General features: G+C 49.4%; 1 protein-coding gene across 4 annotated transcripts in view; it reads right to left on the bottom strand.

The window, feature by feature from the left end:
• Positions 1-2,824: 2,824 nt before the first annotated feature.
• The window catches only part of FKBP6 (FKBP prolyl isomerase 6), a 41,375-nt gene continuing 21,658 nt past the window's right edge, over positions 2,825-22,541 (bottom strand). For all 4 annotated transcript variants that reach the window (XM_026456608.2, XM_026456609.2, XM_026456610.2 and 1 more), the window contains 4 exons: positions 21,633-21,827; positions 21,084-21,193; positions 19,560-19,652; positions 2,825-3,267 (listed from right to left, as the gene is read on the bottom strand). In XM_026456608.2, the coding sequence (XP_026312393.1) occupies positions 19,562-19,652; positions 21,084-21,193; positions 21,633-21,827 (396 nt within the window). In that variant the 3' untranslated portion in view covers positions 2,825-3,267; positions 19,560-19,561. The remainder of the gene's footprint in view (positions 3,268-19,559; positions 19,653-21,083; positions 21,194-21,632; positions 21,828-22,541) is intronic.

Here is a 22,541-nt window from a genome sequence, read left to right as displayed (position 1 = left end):
GAGGCAGGTGGATCACCTGAGGTCAGGAGTTTGAGACCAATCTGGCCAATGTGGCGAAACCCCATCTCTACTAAAAATACAAAAATTAGCTGGGCGTGGTGGCTTGCACCTGTAATCCCAGCTAGTCGGGAGGCTGAGGCAGAAGAATCACTTGAACCTGGGAGGTGGAGGTTGTAGTGAGCCAAGATCGTACCACTGCACTCCAGCCTGGGCGACAGAGTGAGACTCTGTCTCAAAAAAACAAAAAAAAAAAATTTGAAAAAGATGTAATGGGTAGTCCTCGGATAGACCTTATTTTGTTAATCTTTTGGAATAGATGGTCTAAAAGGATCATGCAGTCTGGCTCATGGATCACGTCGTGAACCCAGCCTAGACTCTGTTGGATGCTAGGTGGGTTTTGGGTACCTGCCCAGAGTTATCTGGGTAACGTGACATGCTGGGACTCCCAGTGCTCATCACAGGACCTGTCTGGGTAGCCGATGTGCTGTGGGCCCTCCCGCCAGGGCGCGGAGAGCCAGGGGATGGTGTGAGGGCAAGGAGCACATCTCTTTGGCCAAGGCATGGCTGCGACTGTGACCTCTTACTTTTTAAAAGCCACAGAGTCCTCCTCAGGCAGCTGTGCTGGAGTTTCCTTCACCAGTCCCTCTGAAGGCCTCACAGCGGCCTCCAATTTTACCACCTCATCAGCAATGGTGCAATGAACAAACATGCTTTTAGTCCACAAGTGTGCATGTCTTTGAAGGCAGAGTCCTACCAGCAGAAGTGCTGCATGCAGCATATTCTTCCATTTTTAATATTCTCAAGTTAGAAGAGTGACTTCCTGAAACACCCATCTCTTCACGGCACTTCTGTGCTGAAGTCCTTCCAAAATCCCTCTTCCAGAGAAAAGCCTAGAAAGGAGGCTGGACAGGGGGCGGGCAGTGACCAGTCAGCTCCCACCACTGCAGGCTACAGGGGGCATGCCTGTGCTGTGGGACAGGAGGCTGGGCTGGGGACAGGGAGCCAGGCCACAAGAAATGAGGCAGAGGAGGTCCAGGAAGGTAACCACAGCGCCATTTAGAGATGATGGGGCCGATCTTTAGGAAGACCATTCTGGGAGCCGGGCGTGGTGACTCATGCTGATAATCCCAGCACTCGGGGAGGCCGAGGTGGGAGGATCGCTTGAGTCCAGGAGTTCGAGACCAGCCTGGGCAACATGGTGAAACCCCATCTCTACTAAAAATATTTTTTTAAAAATCAGTTGGGCACAGTGGTGTGCACCTGTAGTTCCAGCTACTCGGGAGGCTGAGACAGGAGAATCACTTGAACCCAGGAGGTGGAAATTGCAGTGAGCCGAGATTGCAGCAGTGGACTCCAGCCTGGGCAACAGAGCCAGACTCCATCAAACACAAACAAGCAAGCAAGCAAACAAACTTTTAAAAAGACTGTTCTGGCTGTATGGGCATGTTAGAGAAGGCTGAAAAGAGACAGCTGGGCAGGTGACACTGCTGGTGACTGACGCAGGGCTCAGCAGCAGGCTGGGCGGAGTGTGGTGTGGGGTCTGGGCCTTCCTGAACTGGGAGGGACGAAGGCGCGTCTCATGCCAGATGAAGCCAGACCGTGGTCATGAGGCCTGGAGGTGCAGATGCGGGAAACATGGCCAAGTTCCTCGTGACCTCTGAGAAAGCCACTCTTCGGGAGCCACCACTCCAGCAGTGCGGGCTGAAGGGAGCACCGCGGGAGGGCAGGCACCTCCGGGGAGGCCTCTTGATACCCTGGTCCCCTGGTGGCATCACCCATCCTTCTACTCCACAAAGACAGGCAGTGGAGCCTGCTCCCCCAGGACTTGGTTTCTGCTCTCTAAGCCGCTTCTGTCAGAAGGTGAGGCCCTGCAAGGCGGGGGCATGGGCCAGGGCCCTCCTAGGCCAGGCAGCACGCCCAGCCCTCAAGAATGACCCATGGCCTGGATGGGTCCCTTTCCCAGCCCTTCGCCGCTGGATTACATCTGAAATGCTCTAAAGTGTTTTGGGGGTGGGGGGAGGCAGGCAGTGGAGAGAGTACAACCAATGGGCAGCCTTCCCAAAAGAGGAGCCAGGAAATTCCGGAGCTGGAAGCCTGGAAATTCAAGGAAGACAGTGTCTTGGGGAGGAGGAAGTTTCAGAGTAGCAAAGTCTGGTCCAATCGGTACAAAGAAATGCCTGCTGGATCCGATGGCCCGAGCAGGTCAGCAGCGAGATGGGACAGCAGCAGGGCAAGGAGTCTCTGGCTGAGAGTGGAGAAGCCAGTGTAGACGGCACCCTTGAGGAAGGCAGGCCCGGGATGGTGACCAGGGTCAGGGAGGGTGATGAGAGGGGACACGGGGCTGAGAAAGGCTCCAAGGGTGGTGTGGGCACTGTGGGAGAGACCTGGAGGCACAGCTGTGGGTACCCGCGGAGGCTGAGAGGTGGGGCAGAACAGGGGAGGGGAGCCTCCTGCCTCAGCCCCACGAGGGAGCGTGGGACCCTGGGAAAGGCCCAGAGAGGCCTGTGTGGGGCAGGGAGCCCAGGGTTTCGGGGTGCAGGAGGGTGAGGTGGCCTCAGGCCTGTGTGGGGCAGGGAGCCTGGAGTGTCGGGGTACAGGAGGGTGAAGTGGCTTCAACTTTCTGTTAAGTTGCTGGCATCAGCTCCTGACACTGGGAGCGGGCTGTAGGGAACCCCAAACCTGTGTGCAGCGTTTCACTATCAGGTGAATCAGAACCGCTGGCTCCAGAGCTTGAGCCCCAGCCCCACTGGCAAATGGCCTCCCCCTACCCGTCTGGAGATTCTGGAAGCTTAGCTGAGTCCCCGCAATTCACTTATACTAGATCTTGCAAGGACAAGGAAGTGTTTTATTTATTTACAACAAAAACATTTGTAACATAATTCTCTCTTCAAAACAGAGAACCCTACAAAATACACAAAGCAATCTCTATTGGTGTTGACCCGGGGACATTCGCAGCCGGAAGGGGGGCTGGGACTGGGAGGGAAGCCAAAGACTAATTCCGTCTAAAAAAACAAGAAACTGCCTTAAAAAAGTAGCAGTGTTCTACTTGTCAGTAGCTACGCTCTCCCCTCCTGTGTTATGAACACGGAAAACAGAAAACAGCACCTGTGAAAACACATTTTAGCCGCGTCTGTCAGAGATGCGGCCACGGGGCATTCCAACCCCTGCTCCAGGAAGGTGGCTGCCACGGCTGCACTGGGGGGCTCCCTTCCACTCCTCCAACGATGGAGAACCACAGCTCTCTCCCCTCGTTGGTAGGTGAAGAACCTGGGAATCAAACACAGCCATTAAAAACATCTCAGGACTCAGCAGCTGCCACACAAAGTCACAGTCACATGTGCTGGGGGCCAGTGGCTGAGGTCAGAGAAGGGCATGGCCGGTGACCAGACAGGAGCCAAGAGACAGACGCTATCACCGTGTGGCCCTACTAGATGGACTCTGGGAAACTTTTTTTTTTTTGAGACAGAGTCTTACTCTGTCACCCAGCTGGAGTGCAGTGGCACAGGCTCCGCTCACTGCAACCTCTTCCTCCCATGTTCAAGTGATTCTCCTGCCTCGGCCTCCCGAGTAGCTGGGATTACAGGCATGCACCACCACACCTGGCTCAATTTTTTGCATTTTTAGTAGAGACGGGATTTTGCCATGTTGGCCAGGCTGGTCTCGAACTCCTGACCTCAAGTGATCTGCCTGCCTTGGCCTCTCAAAGTGCTGGGATTATAGGCATGAGCTACCCTTTCCCTTCTCTTTCCTCCCTACCCCAATACAATCAAAGGAGCCAGCACCTAAGAGAGGGAAGAGGAGGTGGGGTGTAAAGAACAGACCACTTTCCAGTCAGACTTCCAGAACGGTAGGCAATGGGAGAGAAGTAAGTAAAGACAGGTGGCGGCCAGGTGCACTGGCTCACACCTGTAATCCCAGCAGTGTGGGAGGCCAAGGCGGGCGGATCACTTGACATCAGTAGTTCGAGACCAGCCTGGCCAACATGATGAAACCCCATCTCTACTAAAAATACAAAAATTAGCCAGGCATGGAGGTGGGTGCCTGTAATCCCAGCTACTTGGGAGGCTAAGGCAGGGAGAATTGCTTATACCCAGGAGGCAGAGGTTGCAGTGAGCCGAGATTGCACCACTGCACTCCTGCCTGAGTGACAGAGACTCCATTTCCAAAACAAAAAATCAAACCAAACAAAAAACCAAACCAAACGAAAAAACCAAACAAACATTTCTGTAACATGATAAGAAAAAAATACAGTTCAGCCAAAGCCAGCATGGTGTTTAATGGTGGAGCCAGCAGCAGCTCCATTACACTCATGAGGCATGTCTGTCGCTACTAACCCTGTTCTGGAAGCATGCACCCCCCACCATCAGACAGGCTCTGAATAAGACACGAGAGGAGGGCCAGGTGTGGTGGCTCACGCCTGTAATCCCAGCACTTTGGGAAGTAAAACTGGGGGGATCACCTGAGGTCAGGAGTTCAAAACCAACCTGGCCAACATGGTGAAACCTTGTTTCTACTAAAAATACAAAAATTAGCCGGGCATGGTGGCGGGCACCTGTAATCCGAGCTACTCAGGAGGCTGAGGCAGGGAGAATTGCTTATACCTGGGAGGCAGAGGTTGCAGTGAGCTGAGATTGCGCCACTGCACTCCAGCCTCGGCAACAAGAGCGAAACTCTGTCTTGCGGTGGAGGAAACAAAAAAAAACAATACATGAGGAGAAGACAAAATGACCATTACCTACATAGGGTATCACATGCCTGGTGCATGCAGTGAAGCTGCTGATAGAACTCACAGAACTAATGACAGAGTTATCAAAAATAACTAAAAAACGTCGGAAAGGTGTTTGATTACAGAGAAACAAATAGGCAATTTACAGAAAGGCCACCTCAGTCTGGAAACGTGAACAGAGACCTGGTCAGGGACCTGCTAATGCTAGTAATGAGATCCTATTTGAGATACACCAACCTGGCAAATATTAAAAAGTCTGGCAATCCAAATGATGGCAAAGTAACGGAATGGAACCTCTCAGACACTACCAAGGGCAAACTGGTACAGCCACTGGAGAGGTCAGTTTAGCACTACCTAGTTCAGGCAAAGACACACCCATCACAACCAGTGATAGGACTTTGACTGTCACAGAAAAGTCAGGCGTGAGGATGACTCCACGACCATGTTTCTGTCTATTTAATCTCTATCAACCTACCTACCTGCTAATCACTATTAAAACTATTTCCATATCCTGACAGGATGGAATGCTATCCAGCCACTTCTTTTTTTTTTTTTTGAGACGAGTCTTGCTCTGTCACCCAGGCTGGAGTGCAGTGGTGCGATCTCGGCTCACTGCAAGCTCCGCCTCCCGGGTTCACACCATTCTCCTGCCTCAGCCTCCCGAGTAGCTGGGACTACAGGTGCCCACCACCGCGCCCGGCTAATTTCTTTTTGTATTTTTAGTAGAGATGGGGTTTCACCATGTTAACTAGATGGTCTCGATCTCCTGACCTCATGATCTGCCTGCCTCGGCCTCCCAAAGTGCTGGGATTACAGGCTTGAGCCACCGTGCCTGGCCTGCCACTTCTTAAAAAGTAACACAAAAAGGTAGCTCTTTTTGTGTTAACTTAGAAAACATCCAAAATGTAATAAAAATACATTCTAGTACAAAATGTATAATTATTTTTGTGGGCAAGTTACATATACACTCACGTTCTTTTTTTTTTTTTTTTTTGAGATGGAGTCTCACTCTGTCGCCCAGGCTGGAGTACAGTGGCATGATCTCAGTTCACCGCAACCTCTGCCTCCTGGGTTCAAGCCACTCCACTGCCTCAGCCTCCTGAGCAACTGGGACTACAGGCACCCGCCACCACACCTGGCTAATTTTTTGTATTTTTAGTAGAGACAGGGTTTCACTGTGTTAGCCAGGATGGTCTCAATCTCCTGACCTTGTGATCTGCCTGCCTCGGCCTCCCAAAGTGCTGGGATTACAGGCATGAGCCACTGCGCCCGGCCAGCATGTGGCATTTTTATAATTCAAAATTAAGTACTACCAAAAAATTGGAGGGTGGGTACAGGAACAGCGGAAAGATGTTCATTGTCAAGCCTGGGTAGTGATACATGGGTAGTGATCATGTTATTTTTATGTTTATGTTTATTTTTATTTTTTACCTTTGGAGACATTTGAAAATGTCCATAATGACAAGTTTAATAATAATCAAGTGAAAAAAGAAAGTTTCAATCTAGGGTGTGTCCCATGAAATGACTTTAGGAATAAACCCTAAAATCAATATTCTCCGGGCATAAATGCAGATAAGTGGAGATAAAATTCAAGCTCCCTTCAGACGAAGGGATCCCACGAGGTTCAGGTAGTTGAATTTTCAAATCGGAGCCAATAAAAAGTAACACTTTAGCATAAACGAGAATGCACCAACATAGGAAAGCCCAGCTTACATTTCAGTTTGAAAACCCAATATATGTAGCACACAGAGGTGCAAAGTCAGAAAAAAGCTGTATCCGTGGCTCAAGGAGAAACTAGCCCAGAGATTGACAAAGACGATGGCAGTCAGGCTGAGGCAGGGAATACAGACAAAGGTCCACAGCCGACTCCAGCTGAATCCATTCCTATGAACCAGGCTGCTTCCAGGGCAGGCGGGTCCCAGGCCTTGGGAAAAGGCACAGGGACCGTGAACTAGAAACCCAAGCAGCAATGCCAGTGGTGTCCACTATAATTGTACAACATAATGAGCAGTAATCAAAGAAGGGTGTGAAATGTAACAGAGAAGACAGAGGAGTGATGTAATCGCGGAGGCTGCAGAGCCCAGGATGCTTCTGTCGGAAATCTGAGGACAAAGAGCTGAGGATCAAGGCTCAGCAGGTTCCGTTCCCACGGTGGCAGTGGGTGTCGCATGCCAGCCCTGCCTCGCAGCCCCGGCCTCAAGCACTTCCCTGTACCCTGCAACGGGGAACTAGAGTCAACTCAGCCATGAACATCATCCGGTGAAAAGACTCTGGAACCTTGCATGGGTCACTCAGCCCTTCAAAAGCACTGATCAAAGTTATGGCTGCCTCTTCAAAATCCCAGCAGATGAACCAAGGCTGTACGTAGTAAACGTGGAGATTGAAAGACCTTCCTGAAACCACTCAACTAGTTCCCCTTCCCAAAATGCATTACTCAGCCAATCTTAAGAACCGAATCTGGATATCTCCAAAAATTCCAACTTAGGGGAAAACTTTTTTAAGGAGTCCTCGCCCCTTGGGACTCTGCTGTGACATTCTGGCCAGCCCGCAAGGCGGCAGTCCTCTGGCCTGCTGGGCCCTCCACCCGCCCCTTCCACTCCCTCCAGGCAGCTGCTCAGAGCCGACCCTCCCTGTGGGGCCTCCCCAACTTGCTTCTCTCCACCCACCCTGGGGCCCTGGCTCTCTGGCGGCCACTCCATGCTGACTGCTGCCCTTCCCACAGTCGCCCTCATGGTCCTCCAGGCTAGCTCTCTGCTCCTCCCTTGGCCACATCCCTCTGCAGGGAGTGCGATTACTTCCCCACTGTCACAGTTGGCTACCTAGTCCCATGAGAATATGCATGGAGCTGAGTGGTCTGGAGCCCACCCCTTCCAGGCTGACATGGAAGGAGAATGCTTGCAGGTGCCTCCCGGTTTTGGGGGTGGGCCAGGCCTCACAGCGTGGCTCTGCTGCACTTCCTCCAACAACTGCAGCTCACCACGACCAGCTGCCACCGTGCTGTGATACATGGTCAAAGAAGGGTCAAAGTGCCACCCCAACTGCTACCCTTGTTTAAAACAAGGTTTAGGGAGGCCAAAGCAGGAGGATCACTTTAGGCCAGGAGTCTGACACCAGCCTGGCCAACATGGTAAAACCTCATCTCTACTAAAAATAACAAAAATAACCTGGACGTGGTGGCACGCACCTGTAGTCCTAGCTACTGGGGAGGCTGAGGCAGGAGAATTGCTTGAACCCAGGAGGCAGAAGTTGCAGTAAGCCGAGGTCGTGCCACTGCGCTCCAGCATGGGCGATAGAGTGAGACCTTGTCTAAAAAAAAAAAAAAAAAAAAAAAAAAAAAAAAAAAAAGAGGAAAAAAAAGAAATACTGTGATAATTACCAAAATGTAAATCAGAGAAATAAATTCAGCATATGCTGTTGGAAAAATGGCACCAATGGACTTGCTTGATGTGGGTTGTAGCAAACCTAGCACTTGTTAGCAATGTAAACAATGCAGCAACCCTCAAGTGCAGTAAGCAAACAGCAGAGAGATGAGGTGAGCTGCGTCCATCAGGCCCCAGCCACCAGAAGGGAGCACGAGAAAGGAAACATTCTGAAAGACGGCTGTCAGGATGATCTCATCTGGGACGGAAAGGATTAAGCCAAGAATGCTGAGGATGCAGAGTGCTGAGTTATCTCTACATTGGCAAGATGCATAGTCCCCTGCAGATGCTGATCTGTAAGAGGGTATGAGAGATGGGAAAATGCCCCCTAAGATGTCCTTGTTCCAATTCCCGGAACCCACGAATACATTACCATACATGGCAGAAGGGATTCTGGGGTTAAATGAAGGATCTTGAGCTGGGCAATTATCTTGGTCAGCCCAGTGTAATCAGATTCTCGTTAAGAGGGAGGCAGGAGGGTCAGAAAAAGAGGAGGAGACAAAATGACAGGAAGCAGAGGGGAAAGAGGGGCTGAGAGAATGAGAGATTCACAGAGGGGGTGAGAGAGGGAGAGAGAGAAATACTGGAAGATATCATGCTGCTGTCTTTGAAGATAGAGGAAGGGGCCACTAGCCAAGAAACGCAGGCAGCCTCACTAGGCCATTTATTGGAGAAGCAAAAGGAAGTTAGTGCAGATTTGCTCACATTCATGGCCATGATACTCAGCTCACCAAAAAAATGAAGCTCTATGACCTCAGGATGCAAAACATTCTGGAGATGCCCCTCGGTCTGCCTCTTGCTGCCTTTTCTATTTGGGCTGATGCTGACAATGACTGTTGTAGGTGCTCTCACAGGGACAGGCAGACCACATCCTTCTCACCTTGTGAATGTCTGAGCGACCTCTGAGCTAGAGAGAACTTTTGCTCATAGCTCTTTACTTCTTTTATCTATTAGATTTGAAAACTTTTCTCTGGGTTCTTGAGCCTCTGAGGCTCACCCCAGTTCATCTCAGCTTCACCCTGGGTCGGTGGCTGCTCGGGAGCATAGAGGAGCATCAAAAGTACGACAGTCAATAACAGCTACAACCGAAGGTCCTGAGAGCATGATCAGCACCCGCAGAACAGGGGTCAGCCAGCAAAGCTGGTGGGGACTCATGCTCTTCCTAGAAGGTACAAGACACTGGCTGCATGTCAATTCCGTATTGCTTAGACTCGCTTCTTTCACTCACTGCCTGTACACTTAATTATCCAGGTGGTGTTTCGGATTATGTGTGCTTGGAGGCAGGGCTTATGCACCTAACGAACCCGAGAAATTAAAAACAGACTAAGCCAATATCTGACGGTCTTAATGAAGCATAAACAACTCCACAGTGACCTTAAAGATGTACCTGCTCCATGGCTGGGTGCGGTGGCTCATGCCTATAATCCCAGCACTCTGGGAGGCCGAGGCAGGAGGATCACTTGAGGCCAGGAGTTTGAGATCAGCCTAGTTAACATAATGAGACCCCATCTTACAAAATAAAATCAGCAGGGCCTGCTGGCACATGCTTGTAGTCCCAGCTACACAAGACGCTGAGGTAGGAGGACTGCCTGAGCCCAGGAGGCTGCAGCGAGCTATAACTGCACCACTGCACTCTAGCCTGGGTAACATAGGAGACCTTGTTTCTCTCTTAAAATAAAAAAGTGATTCAGCTTCACCCTACAGACAATGAAATCAAGGCCCAGAGAGGTGAAATGACTTGGCTAATGTCATAGCAAAAGATAAAACTGAGGATCCAAACGTTCTTTCAGCCCCATCATGAATCATAAAGGGCATGTCCATGATTGTGGACGATCAGCGAAAGGAGCCCAGTTATCTCCAGGAGTTTAACTTAGCAGCTGTCATTTATACCTCATCTGCAAAGAACGCAGAATCCACAACAGTAAATCTTAGCAGGAAGCAGGGTTTAGGCCCATCACGGCTGCCAAGAGAGGATGTGGAGAGGGAACGACGGGCCAAAGCAGCCCTTCCAGGGGAAATGCCTTCCCAGGAAGGGGTATGATGAAAAGGCAGCCACCGAAGTCGAGGTATTTATAGCCACACAACAAAGGGATGACTTCAGGGACACCTCCAGAGCTGGGAGAAAAGGCATTTCACAGATATGCAGAAGATCAAGAGCCCAGGTCACACAGTTTGCCTGGAACACGGCATGGCCTTCATCTGACAACAAGAGAATGCCTTTCTGGCCCAGATGCCCTGCAGAAAATGCAACTCCATTTTGAGGAGGAAAAAAAAAAGTAGAGGCATAGGGAAAAAATTAATTACAAAAATCACCAGGTGCGGTGACTCACACCTGTAATCCCAGCACTTTGGGAGGCTGAGGCAGATGAATCACCTGAGGTTAGGAGTTCGAGACCAGCCTGGCCAATATGGTGAAACCCCGTCTCTACCAAAACTACAAAAATTAGCTGGGTGTGGTGGTACATGCCTGTGGCGAAGGTTGCAGTGAGCTGAGGTCATGCCACTGTACTCCAGCCTGGGTGACAGAGCGAGACTCCATCAAAAGGAAAAAAGAAAAAGGAAAAATTATAAAAATATATTTAAACAAGTCTTTATTCAGGACTCAGAAGTGTCTCACTGGATGCACGAAGTAACTCTGAGAGACTCAATACTGGATAGTTCTTAATCTCTTTGGGAAGAAGGGGATCAAATAGATTCCCTGCCTAGATCCAGTCACATACCGTGAGAGATGATGATCTGCTCCTGGGGTTTCCTGGCAACTGAGCAGGACAGCCGGGTCACAGGAAGGCTATTTTGGAACCAGGGAATCCCGGGCCCCAGAGGCCTCCTGTGGCCTCAGCGCTGCCACCGGGCTGAGGGCCCACTGTTCCGGGGCTCACTTCAGGCCACCTCTGAGCCAGGACCAAACCCCAGAATCTCAACAGACCAGAGTGTACTCTCCACAACCTGGCCTTTACTTCCACTGGGGCCTCCTGGGAGCTGCTCTGACTTTCCAGAAAACATTGTTTTTAGTCTGTTAAGATCCTCTTTCCCCAGGGCTGGCTAAGTAGCAGGGCTCAATCCTCTACAGCCCAAAGGCTTCAGCTTCTCTTCAACAGAGGAAGCAAAGGAGGGGGAGTTTCCTCAACATCTGAGAGAAGGATAAAAGTGCATGGCCGCCCTGGGGTCATGCGCCACCTGAATAAAGCAGCTGAATATGTTTAAGGCTTCGGGCATCATCTGGGGCTTAACATTTCAAATCCAATGAAAATGCTCAGTTATTTATATACGCAGAGGCCTCCTCAGGGAAAGGGCCCTGATTCACTAAGCTTTACTCCTTCCCCAATCTGAGGCAGTCATTTCTTCCTCACAAGAATGTTGGGAAAGTTAAGTGGGTTTACAGACATGATAAAGCACCACAAACATGGGACGACGCTTCCACTCTGGACCCACATGACGATGGACTGGACTCTTTATTCATGGCGACATGGGATTCTAGTAATATGCCAGTACCTCCTAAGCTGCACATCGTCGTGCTGTTAAGGAGTCCGTGGCCAGAGAGCAGGGGGTGGACTGTGACATAGTCAGAAATACATATTTGGTCTCTATCCGTTTCCTGGCACACAGTTTCTAAAATCCCCAGAATCTCTGAAATGATGGGTGTTTCTTTGTATGCTAATGACATGACTGGTAGCTGGGGATTCTTGGACAACCTCAGAAAGGGGGCTGGTTGCCAGGGAACCAAGCATGGGACTAGGGAAGGGCTGAAGCAACCTTCAATTGGCAATCACCAATGGCCAACCATTTCTGTGCCAGAAAGAAGGTTTGGAGAGCTTCTGGGCTGCAGAACACCTGTGGGTGCTGGCGCATCCCTTCCCTCACATCATGCCCTGTGCGCCTCACATCATGCCCTGTGCGTCACCCCATCTGGCCCATCGGTATCTTTTCTTTTTGAGATGGAGTCTTGCTCTGTTGCCAGGCTGGCGTGCAGTGGTGCGATCTCACTGCAACTGCAACTTCCACCTCCTGGGTTCAAGAGATTCTCCCGCCTCAGCCTCCCAAGTAGCTGGGGCTACAGACGTGCACCACCACGCCTGGCTATTTTTTTTTTTTTTTTTTTGTATTTTAGTAGAGACAGGGTTTCACCATGTTGGCCAGGATGGTCTCAATCTCCTGACCTCATGATCTGCCCACCCTGGTCTCCCAAAGTAAGGGATTACAGGCGTGAGCCACTGCACCTGGCCTTTTTATTTGTTTATTGAGATGGAGTTTTGCTCTTGTTGCCCAGGCTGGAGTGCAATGGTGTGATCTCGGCTCACTGCAACCTCCACCTCCTGGGTTCAAGCGATTCTCCTCCCTCAGCCTCCCGAGTAGCTGGGATTATAGGCATGTGCCACCACACCCGGCTAATTTTGTATTTTTGGTAGAGATGGGGTTTCTCCATGTTGGTCCGGCTGGTCTTGAACTCCTGACCTCAGGTGATCCACCCACCTCGGCCTCCCAAAGTGCTGGGATTACAGGCGTGAGTCACCCTGCCCGGCCACCCTTTTTTTTTTTTTGAGAGAGGGTCTCACTCTGTCACCCAGACTGGAGTGCAGTGGCACAATCTAGGTTCACTGCAGCCTTGACTTTCCAGGCTCCAGCAATCCTCCTGCCTTAGCCTCCCAAGTAGCTGGGACCACGGGCACACACCACCACATCTGGGTGATTTTTGTATTTTTGGTAGAGAAGGAGTTTCATTCACCATGTTGTCCAGGCTAGTCTTGAACTCCTGACCTCAAGCAATCTGCCCACCTTGTCCTCCTGAAATGCTGGGATTACAGGCTTGAGCCACCATGTCTGGTCCATTTGTATCCTTTTAAAAGCTTCTGTAATAAACTAGTGACTATGAGTAGGTGTTTCTGAGTTCTGAGCACTATTCCAGATGACTTAACCCAAAGGAACAGGTGTGAGAACCTCTGATGTATATATCCAGTTAGTAAGAAGCACAGGTGACAACCTGGAATTGTAACTGGAGTCCGAAATGGGGTCAGTCTTGTGGAACTCAGCCCTTAACCTGTGGAATATGCACTAAGTCCAGGTCAAGTGTCAGAGCTGTAATGTAGGACACTGAGCTGCTCTCAGTGTAATGTAGCTGAAATGGAGGACATTGAGCTGCTTTCAGAATTGGTTGGAAAACCCCTACGTGTCTGGTGTCAGAAGTGAAAGGTTCTGCAAGTCCTGAGTGTTGTGAATGAGAGTATAGAAGGAAATAGGCTTCCCCGCTATACAGGGAGGATGTGGGTGGAGTCATAGAAGGAAACCTTGGCTTTAATGTTGGTAATTGTTAAAGCTGGAGGTTGAGCACATGGGGGAATCTTAATATTCTTCTCTTTAGTTATGTAACTGAGATTTTTTTCAAAGAAGGGAAGAAAAGTGTAGTATTATGAAAAAGATCTGAGAAGAGCTCTTAGATTCAAAAATTTGATTGCTGAAATCAAAATGGAAGAGTTGGAAAATTAAGTACATTTCACAAGGGAGAAAAAAAGATTTTAAGGAGACAGAATAGAAGATCCCTGAAGAAGGTCCAACTTCCAAACAAAAGGTGTCCTGGAACAAGATGACAGGGAATAAAGAGGAAAACATGATTAAAGAAATAGTACACAGGAATTTCTCAGCTCTTACAAGCTTAAGCCTCTAGAAGTAAGGGACCTATCTAAAGGACTTGAGCAACAGGAAGTACCTGGACATGCTACTATGGAATTTTAGATGCATCAAGAATAAACAGATATGGCTGGGTACTGTGGCGCACGCTTGTAATCTCAGCACTCTGGAATGCCAAGAAGGGAGGATCACTCGAGTCCAGGAGTTCCAGACCAGTCTGCGCAACATGGTGAGACCCTGTTGCAACAAAAAGTAAAAAATTAGCTGGACATGGTGGCACGTGCCTGTGGTCCCAGGTGCTCAGGAGGTTGGGGAGGGAGAATTGCTTGAGCCTGGGAGGTTGAGGCTGCAGTGAGCTATGATCGTGCCACTGCACCCCAGGCTGGGTGACAGAGCGAGACTCTGTCTCAAAAATAAAAACAAACAAAGTGGAGCACAAGAGATACTGTCTTTAGCTATATGAAGCCAAAAACATCAGTATTGAGTATATTATTCTTGTTACAATAATCTAATAGAGGATCTACAAGTAGTAATGTAAGAGAGGAAAGAGTTATATTATAGCAGGAAGTCAACAGATAAATATCCAAAACATAAATCAAGAAATGGCAAAAGAACCATAGTACTGAGCCCTGTGGAAGACTCTCCAGAAGAAACTGAAATTCAAATCGGGTTCCCTGTGTATATGCAGCATTTGGCTCCGGCTCTATCACTTAGGAGCTCTGCAACCTTGGCAATGACATGGCTTTTTCATGCCTAATTCATCAACTGTAAAATGGGGTCATATCTACATTATGCAGATCTTACATTAAAATATTAACACATGTAAAACATGTAGAAGAACACCTGGCATTTAAAATATGATTAATAAAAATTTTGACCAAAATTAATAAAAATACACTAAGAAAAAAGTAATAAATGCTAGGTGATACTAGCGAAACAACCTAGAAGAAAAATGTTATGATAAACCAAGAGCAAAAGAATGACAGCCACGCCTAGGCAAGCTGACCGTGTGGGTGCTCACCTCGCCCTGCACCCCCGCTCCCGCCAGGTAACCCAAGACTCCCTCAAGTTCTGGCCGCCCCTGATGGAGCTTTCCCAGTCACTCCTGGTATATGGGGACCAGTCCTGGACTCCCGGTTCTGGCACCTGCCCACCCACCTCTGTTGGCAGATGGCTGACACATCACTAAAGCTGCCCTCCTCCACAGTCAGTGACTTCGGTTAGGGCACCTTCAGACCCTCGGGCACTATGGTCATGCTCCCTCAGGTAAGCTCTGGTTTGTCATGAGAACTCTTCACATGAGAACCCTACTGTCAGTTCCAGATGGGAGGCCGCATGCTCCTGCCACCTTTCCTCTCTTGCCAGTAGGTTCACCTCCAGGCTGCCATCACCTCTCACTCAGACACCTGCCACCTGATGGACCTGCCACTTTAAATGTGTCCCCACGCTGCCCCTTCAGCCCCTCAGAGCAGCTCAGCTCTGGCCAGGTCTTCCCCTCCTCTATAATGCCCTACAGAATGCCACCCATGTTCCAAGGAGGCCCCAAATGAAGGGACGATATCAGGAGCTCTCACAACTCCCTCCCAGGGCCCCTTGGGCGCATCCCTCAGGCCTGGCTCAGGAAAGCCTCTCTCTGATCAGGGGCACTCCCCCACAGCCACTCTTGAACACTGTCATTTAATGGACTTGTCTTGTCCCTGTTTAGACTCCCAATCCCTGCAGGTCAGGGCTGCAGAAGTGGTACTGGACCTCTGTCTATATGCCAAACAGCATCTAGAGTGCCCCCCAACAGTCAGCTCCCCACAGGGATGGCCGGAGACAGTGAGGAAGGCGGGCCACGTGGGGCAGGGCAGGCATGGCTTTCCCCCATTCGGAATGCTGTTTCCTTTGGCAGCCATTCCTTGCATTTGGTATGTTTGGGACCAGCAGGCAACAAAATCTTCACCTGCTCTTGAACAAGGCCTCTTTTGCTACTTCCTTTCCTCGGGTGGTGTTTTTTGATGCTAAGTATAAGATGTCATATTTCATCTCTGCTGCATGCCTTGGGGATGGGAGCTGCTACCTCTGCCTTGAAGGTGTGCAATTGCCTGATGGTAAAAAGGACCAGGAAGGTGATCTACTTTCTCCCTTCACCCACCTCTCAGGCCCTCCAGCTCTGCTCGGACAGACCCTAACAGGGACTGCACCAGCTCCCGAGATGCCCCACAGCCCCGTAGAACACAGTGGAGCAGCCCAGGAACAGATGTTTCCCCAAGGCCGTTCCCCAAAAGCAGTCAAAAATGGCCCCTTCTACTGTGTACTCCATGGTGGGAGAACTCATGGTAGGACATTTGACTGGTAAATCTCTTATCAGGCCAGATTCTGTCTTCCTATTGTGTTGGCTTACTTGTCCTGACCTTTGGAAACTGCAGAACAAATTTTACCTGTTGTATGTTAACCATTTAAATGGTTGAATATAGCTATAGAGCTCCCTTTACAGCTCCTTTCCAGACACAGTAAAATGCTCACAACGGCCTCAGATACCAGCATGTCAGGATAGGAAGGACAAAACACAAACTCCGATTCATGGGGTTCTACATACCCCCAACCAGGCCGGAGTCCTGCCCAGGGTCTTTCAAACTGGAGTTATGGTTGGGGCAGGAAGAGGAGGGAGGCATGGGGTACAGAACTCTCACTCCATTAGGGAGGAGGCTGCAGAAAGGGATGCATGGGCACTCCCTATGGAGGGAGGAAACAAAGCTGAGGGGAGACTGAATCCCTAAGGCCCTCAGAGCTGCCTGGTTGCTGCCTGCCCAAGGACTGTCAAACTCCTCCTCAACTCTGTGAGCCACTCCCAGGACCCCCTTCTGGAAATTTTTTTCTTTTTCTCTTCTGGCTGATGCTAAAGATGGGTTTCTGTCCCTGGCAATACCAAGGGTCCAACAGCCAATCCCAGACCCAGCCTGAAGGATTTTTTCATTAGAGGCTGGTCTACTGCTCCGATTATTTCACACTTAGTCCAACCAACGTTCCTGAGCACTAATCGTGCACCAGGCTCCAGATGTTAGAAAATGCAAAGATGGAAAAGGCATGCTGTCTACTATAGTCACAGGCTTAGAGCACATAATTAATAATTAAGAGAACACTAGTTCCACCGGAAGTAATCTTACAAGTCAGTGGTATCTAAAGATCTAAGATGAAAAGAACAAAAGTTAAAATTGTCCAGGTGCAGTGGCCCACGCCTGTAATCCCAACACTTTGGAAGGCCAAGGCAGGAGGATCACCTGAGGTCAGGACCAGCCTGACCAATATGGTGAAACCCTGTCTCTACTGAAAATACAAAACTTAGCCAGGCGTGGTGGCATACACCTGTAGTCCCAGCTACTCAGGAGGCTGAGGCAGAAGGATCACTTGAATCTGGGAGGTGGAGGCTGCAGTGAGCCGAGATTGCATCACTGCACTCCAGGCTGGGTGACAAGAGGGAGACCCTTCTAAAAGAAAAAAAAAATTGTCCTGGTTAATGACAACTAGGTTGTCAAGATGACTGGATTTTTAGCTTCTTTTAAATGACTACGCCACAAATACTACAGAAAAAAGGGGAGCAAGGAGAGCAAGGACGCAAAAGCTAAAACTTATCACAATTGTGACAGCAGTGGCAATATGACCGTGGTGGCTATTTTCGAACACAAATACAGTCATTGCTGATGGTATGGCAAATGCTCAAGTTGGAAATATGTGGGACACTATCTAAAGATCAGCAGTCTCCAGTGCTACAGACTGAAAAGGCTGGGAGGTAAACATGATGCAGAGGAAAACTGTTGCCCAGCTGGGCTGCCCAAGCAGGGTCTGGGATGGACCCTGGCAGAGCTGGGTCTTCATTCATGATGGGACTTGTGGGGTCACAGTCCAAAATGTTTGGCAAACAGTCACTGCCCTTCATCTTTACTCGATACTAAAAGTGGCCAAACAAGGGAAGTCCTCTGGCTCACATCTCAGTTCTGAAGACCTGCAAATATGTCCTCCAAAGGCCCCTGAAAGACCTGAAGGCTGGGGTTCACAGGGCCAGCATCAGTGACGAAGGCAACGTTTACCTGTGATGCTGATGGGCGCATCTGAAAGTGCAGATAGCAGCAGTTTATGGACCGCTGTGAAAATGTTGGGGATGAATAGGCCTTTTCACTGCCTCCTCCTCTCAAGCCCCTTTTGTAGGGAGATGGAGGAAGCAACAAAGGAGAGATTTATCACCATGAGCCCGTTCAGCAGCTGTTTTCTTGTTGTTCCTTGTTTAACTTCTCTCAGGAGAGAGCAGAGTTATCTGTGCAGCTAAGCAGGTGTTTTAGGCAGGTGATTTTGTTTCCATTAATTTTATTAAATAGTAGACCAGACTGGAGGGTTCAGACTGGAGGGTTATCTCATGCACTTGGGAACTCCCACCCCGTGCCTGCGAAATTACTAGGTGTGTGCTCGAGAGGAATGTTATATGCCGCTCCCTGTTGCTTTCAGCATCTTCAAATCTCTAACTCTAATAGGAAGCAGAATTTAAGAGCCACAGCCCATCCCTACCCTGCGACACCCAGATCTTGGCTGCTTTAGTAATGTGTTAGAGACACAGTCAAGTTGGAGGCTTTCGAGTTCTCAGGAGAAAGAAGATGAAGAGAAGCTTGACACGTCAAAGCCCAGCTCTATCAACCATCACATTCATGACTCTACTCATAGTCTCATGTTACAAGCAACTGCAAGAGAGTTTCACAGAAAACATGGAAAAAAAAGTCTGTTTGGTTTTTTTTTTTTGAGACGGAGTCTTGCTCTGTCGCCCCGGCTGGAGTGCAGTGGCCGGATCTCAGCTCACTGCAAGCTCCGCCTCCCGGGTTTACGCCATTCTCCTGCCTCAGCCTCCCGAGTAGCTGGGACTACAGGCGCCCGCCACCTCACCCAGCTAGTTTTTTGTATTTTTAGTAGAGACGGGGTTTCACTGTGTTAGCCAGGATGGTCTCAATCTCCTGACCTCGTGATCCGCCCATCTCGGCCTCCCAAAGTGCTGGGATTACAGGCTTGAGCCACCGCGCCTGGCCTGTTTTTTTTTTTTTTTTTTTTTTGAGACAGAGTCTTGCTCTGTCGCCCAGGCTGGAGTGCAGTTGCGGGATCTCGGCTCACTGCAAGCTCTGCCTCCTGTGTTCACTCCATTCTCCCGCCTCAGCCTCCCGAGTCGCTGGGACTACTGGCACCCGCCACCACGCCCGGCTAATTTTTTATATTTTTAGTAGAGACGGGGTTTCACCGTGTTAGCCAGGATGATCTCGATCTCCTGACCTCGTGATCTGCCCACCTCGGCCTCCCAAAGTGCTGGGATTACAGGCGTGAGCCACCGTGCCCAGCCAACAAAGTTTTTAAAAAAAATAAATTTAGGCTGAGCACCGTGCTCATAGCTGTAATCCTGGCTCCTCAGGAGGCTGAGGCAGAAGAATCGCTTGAACCTGGGAGGCGGAGGTTGTAGTGAGCTCCACTGCACTCCAGCCTGGGCAACAGAGTGAGACTCTGCCTCAAACAAACAAACAAACAAATAAATAAATAGCGCAAGACCCCCTGAACCTATACATTTAACCTGAAGGTCTGGGCGAACTTTATTCTCACGGGGAAGGCAGGCATGCAGCACGTGCATCCCGCACTACCGTTGTGTTGTTTGGTAGAGCAAGGAACTTGTCTACCCCTCGTCCAGCCTCAGCCGCAGACAGCCACCATTCACCCGGGGGCGGAGGAGAGCAGCACGCTTCTCCATCCTGAAGCCTGTGTGCCACCCCAGCCCTTTGTTTTACCTTCAACTTTCTCCTGCTGTAGAACCATCGCCACAGCGTGCGAACATGTGCTGCCACATTTCTTTCTCTTTATCCACGTAGTCCCTGTAATCGCTGGAGAGGGAAATACACACTCATTAGAGGAGGTCTGTGTTTGGAGGAGGTGACATCTGGTGGCTGGAATTTTCCACTCACACCCAGAAACACTGAAAATTCATCAGGACTCAAACTGAATCGGGAAGGATGGAAGTAAGCTGGAGAAGTGGGGAGGCAGGGAAAGCTTCCACAGCTGGCCAAGGAGCCAAGCCTCTGGACAAGAAGCCCATAATTGGAAAGGATGGCCGCCTTGAAGGGCAGGTGCCTCTGGCCATGAGGCTCCAGGCTGAGTCTCACCAAGTGACCCCACACCCTCAGCAGCCTCTAACCTCTCCTGATTTTCTCACTAAAGAATGACCAGATCTGACAGGGTACTTCTAAATACCGGAAAGGAAATTGCTGGCAAGTCCTAAAAGGCTTGAAATGTAACCTAAGAGATACTCACATCTCAGACACTGATGCCAAGCAAGATTTAACTAGCAATCTGGACTGAATGTTTAATATTAAGACAAGTAGAGAATTTCACCATTACAGAAGAACATATACCTTAAAAGCCATGTACCTATTACCAAGTGATGGAGTTACGGGGGACTCCTCTTTATACGTAGATATTTTCAAGGGTTTCTACAATGAACACAAAACTTCTATAATGAGAAAAAATTACATCACGAAAAGACTGGTGTGCTTCGTCATGTGGGTAACAAAGAGGTCAATCTATGGGTACGAGTCAGACCCAAAAGGCCTGTTTCTGGTTGCACGAGGACCTACAAGGAGCCTTTCTGCACTTGGTTAGGAGCAGTGGTTCTTGGTGGAGCACGCAGGGAAGAGCACACCAGAAGACTCTTTTTAAGTGACACCAGGGCCTGTCACAGTAGCTCGTGACTGTAATCCCAGCACTTTGGAAGGACGAGGTGGGGGGATCACCTGAGGTCAGGAGTTTGAGACCAGCCTGGTCAACAAGGTGAAACCCTGTCTCAACTAAAAATACAAAAAAAATTAGCCAGGCGTGGTGGTACACGCCTGTAATCCCAGCTACTTGGGAGGCTGAGACAGGAGAATCACTTGAACTCGGGAGGCAGAGGTTACAGTGAGCCAAGATCGTGCCATCGCACTCTAGCTTGGGTGACAGAGGGACTCCATCTCAAAAAAAAAAAGAAAGAAAAGAAAAAGTTATACCCTCCCGCCTCTCTAGGGGGTGCTTATTTGCGGTAGGGGAAACAGAAAGGAGGGTGATGACGGAGATGTATAGTTTGGCAGTCTGTCCCACCTGCTTGCTGGGAACTGTTGGTGCAGCGCACTGCTAAGCACTTCAGAAACCCAGCTGCAGAGGGGGCTGCCTCCTAACACTCTGTGCAACACCGCCGCCAGACCATTCTTTACCCAGGTGGACAGACCAGAGTCGCAACCCCACCCATCTCCTCTCTTCATGCTCCTGCAAACACAGCTCACCTAGCCAGTTTCTTCAGCTCGTTATTGATGTCGTGATTTAAGGGTTGCTCCTTCTGGGCTCGAACTAGAAAATCCCGGGCCTTTTGATACTCAGTCAGGAGAAGACAAGCCTGTCCCAAGGAGAGAACTTTAAAAGCACAGTTAGAAAAGATAGCATCTGGCTGGGTGCGGTGGCTCACGCCTGTAATCCCAGAACTTTGGGAGGACAAGGTGGGCAGATCAACTGAGGTCAGGAGTTTGAGACCAGCCTGGCCAACATGGCAAAATCCCATCTCTACTAAAAATACAAAAATTAGCTGGACATGATGGTGCACGCCTGTAATCCCAGCTACTTGAGAGGCTGAGGCAGGAAAATTGCTTGAACCCAGGAGAAGGAGGTTGCAGCGAGCCAAATTTGCACCATTGTACTCCAGCCTGGGCGACAAGAGCAAAACTCTGTCTCAAAAAAAAAAAAAAAAAAAAAAGACAGCATTTATGCAGTAGCTAAGTTGAGCACTCCTATTACCTTTTTCTGGGTGTTTATTCCCAAGTCACTGGCTTCCAACTCACCTGTCCACACCTGAAGAGGGCCTTGGCATTCTTTTGGTCAATGATCAAAGCTTGTTCTCCATAGCGCAGGGCTATGGTGGGTCGGTCTAGCTTCAGGTATGTAAAGGACAGGTTCAGGAGAACAGGAAGCTTGGCGGCCTCCACCAGGTGCTGCTCTTCAGAGGGTGCTGATCGCCGGCGCAGAAGCAACAAGGCCTGTGCAGAGGCAAGGCAGATGGTCAAGAGGAGTAACAGCCTTACCTACAAAACCCTAAGCAGTCCACATACAAAAACTATCAGAACTAAAAACTGGCTGTTATAGGTTGTAAGACAAGATCAACCTAAAAAGTCAGGCACATTTCTTTTTTCTTTTTTTTTTTGAGACGGAGTCTTGTTCTGTCACCAAGCTGGAGTGGTATCAGTTCACAGCAACCTCCGCCTTCCGAGTAGCTGGGACTACAGGTGTGCACCACCATGCCTGGCTAATTTTTTCATATTTTAGTAGAGATGGGGTTTCACCATTTTGGCCAGGATGGTCTTGATCTCCTCACCTTGTGATCTGCCCACCTCGGCCTCCCAAAGTGCTGGGATTACAGGTGTGAGCCACCACACTCTGCCAAAAGTCAGGTATATTTCTGTGCTCTAGCAACAAACAACCCAAAAATGATATTAAGAAAACAACTCCATTTACAATAGCATCAAAAAGAATACCATAAGTAGCAAAAAACTTAAAACAAATGATACACTTGCACACTGAAAACTACAAAATGTTGTTGAAAGAAATTAAAGATGGCCAGGCGCAGTGGCTCACGCCTATAATTCCAGCACTTTGTGAGGCCAAGGCAGGCTGATCATGAGGTCAGAAGATCGAAACCATGGTGAAACCCCATCTCTACTAAAAATACAAAAAATTAGCCAGGTGCGGTGGTG

This window comes from Piliocolobus tephrosceles, chromosome 8 (genome assembly GCF_002776525.5).
Source record: "Piliocolobus tephrosceles isolate RC106 chromosome 8, ASM277652v3, whole genome shotgun sequence".
In the NCBI taxonomy this organism is placed as follows: Eukaryota; Metazoa; Chordata; class Mammalia; order Primates; family Cercopithecidae; genus Piliocolobus; species Piliocolobus tephrosceles.
This window is presented reverse-complemented; position numbering and strand designations above follow the sequence as displayed.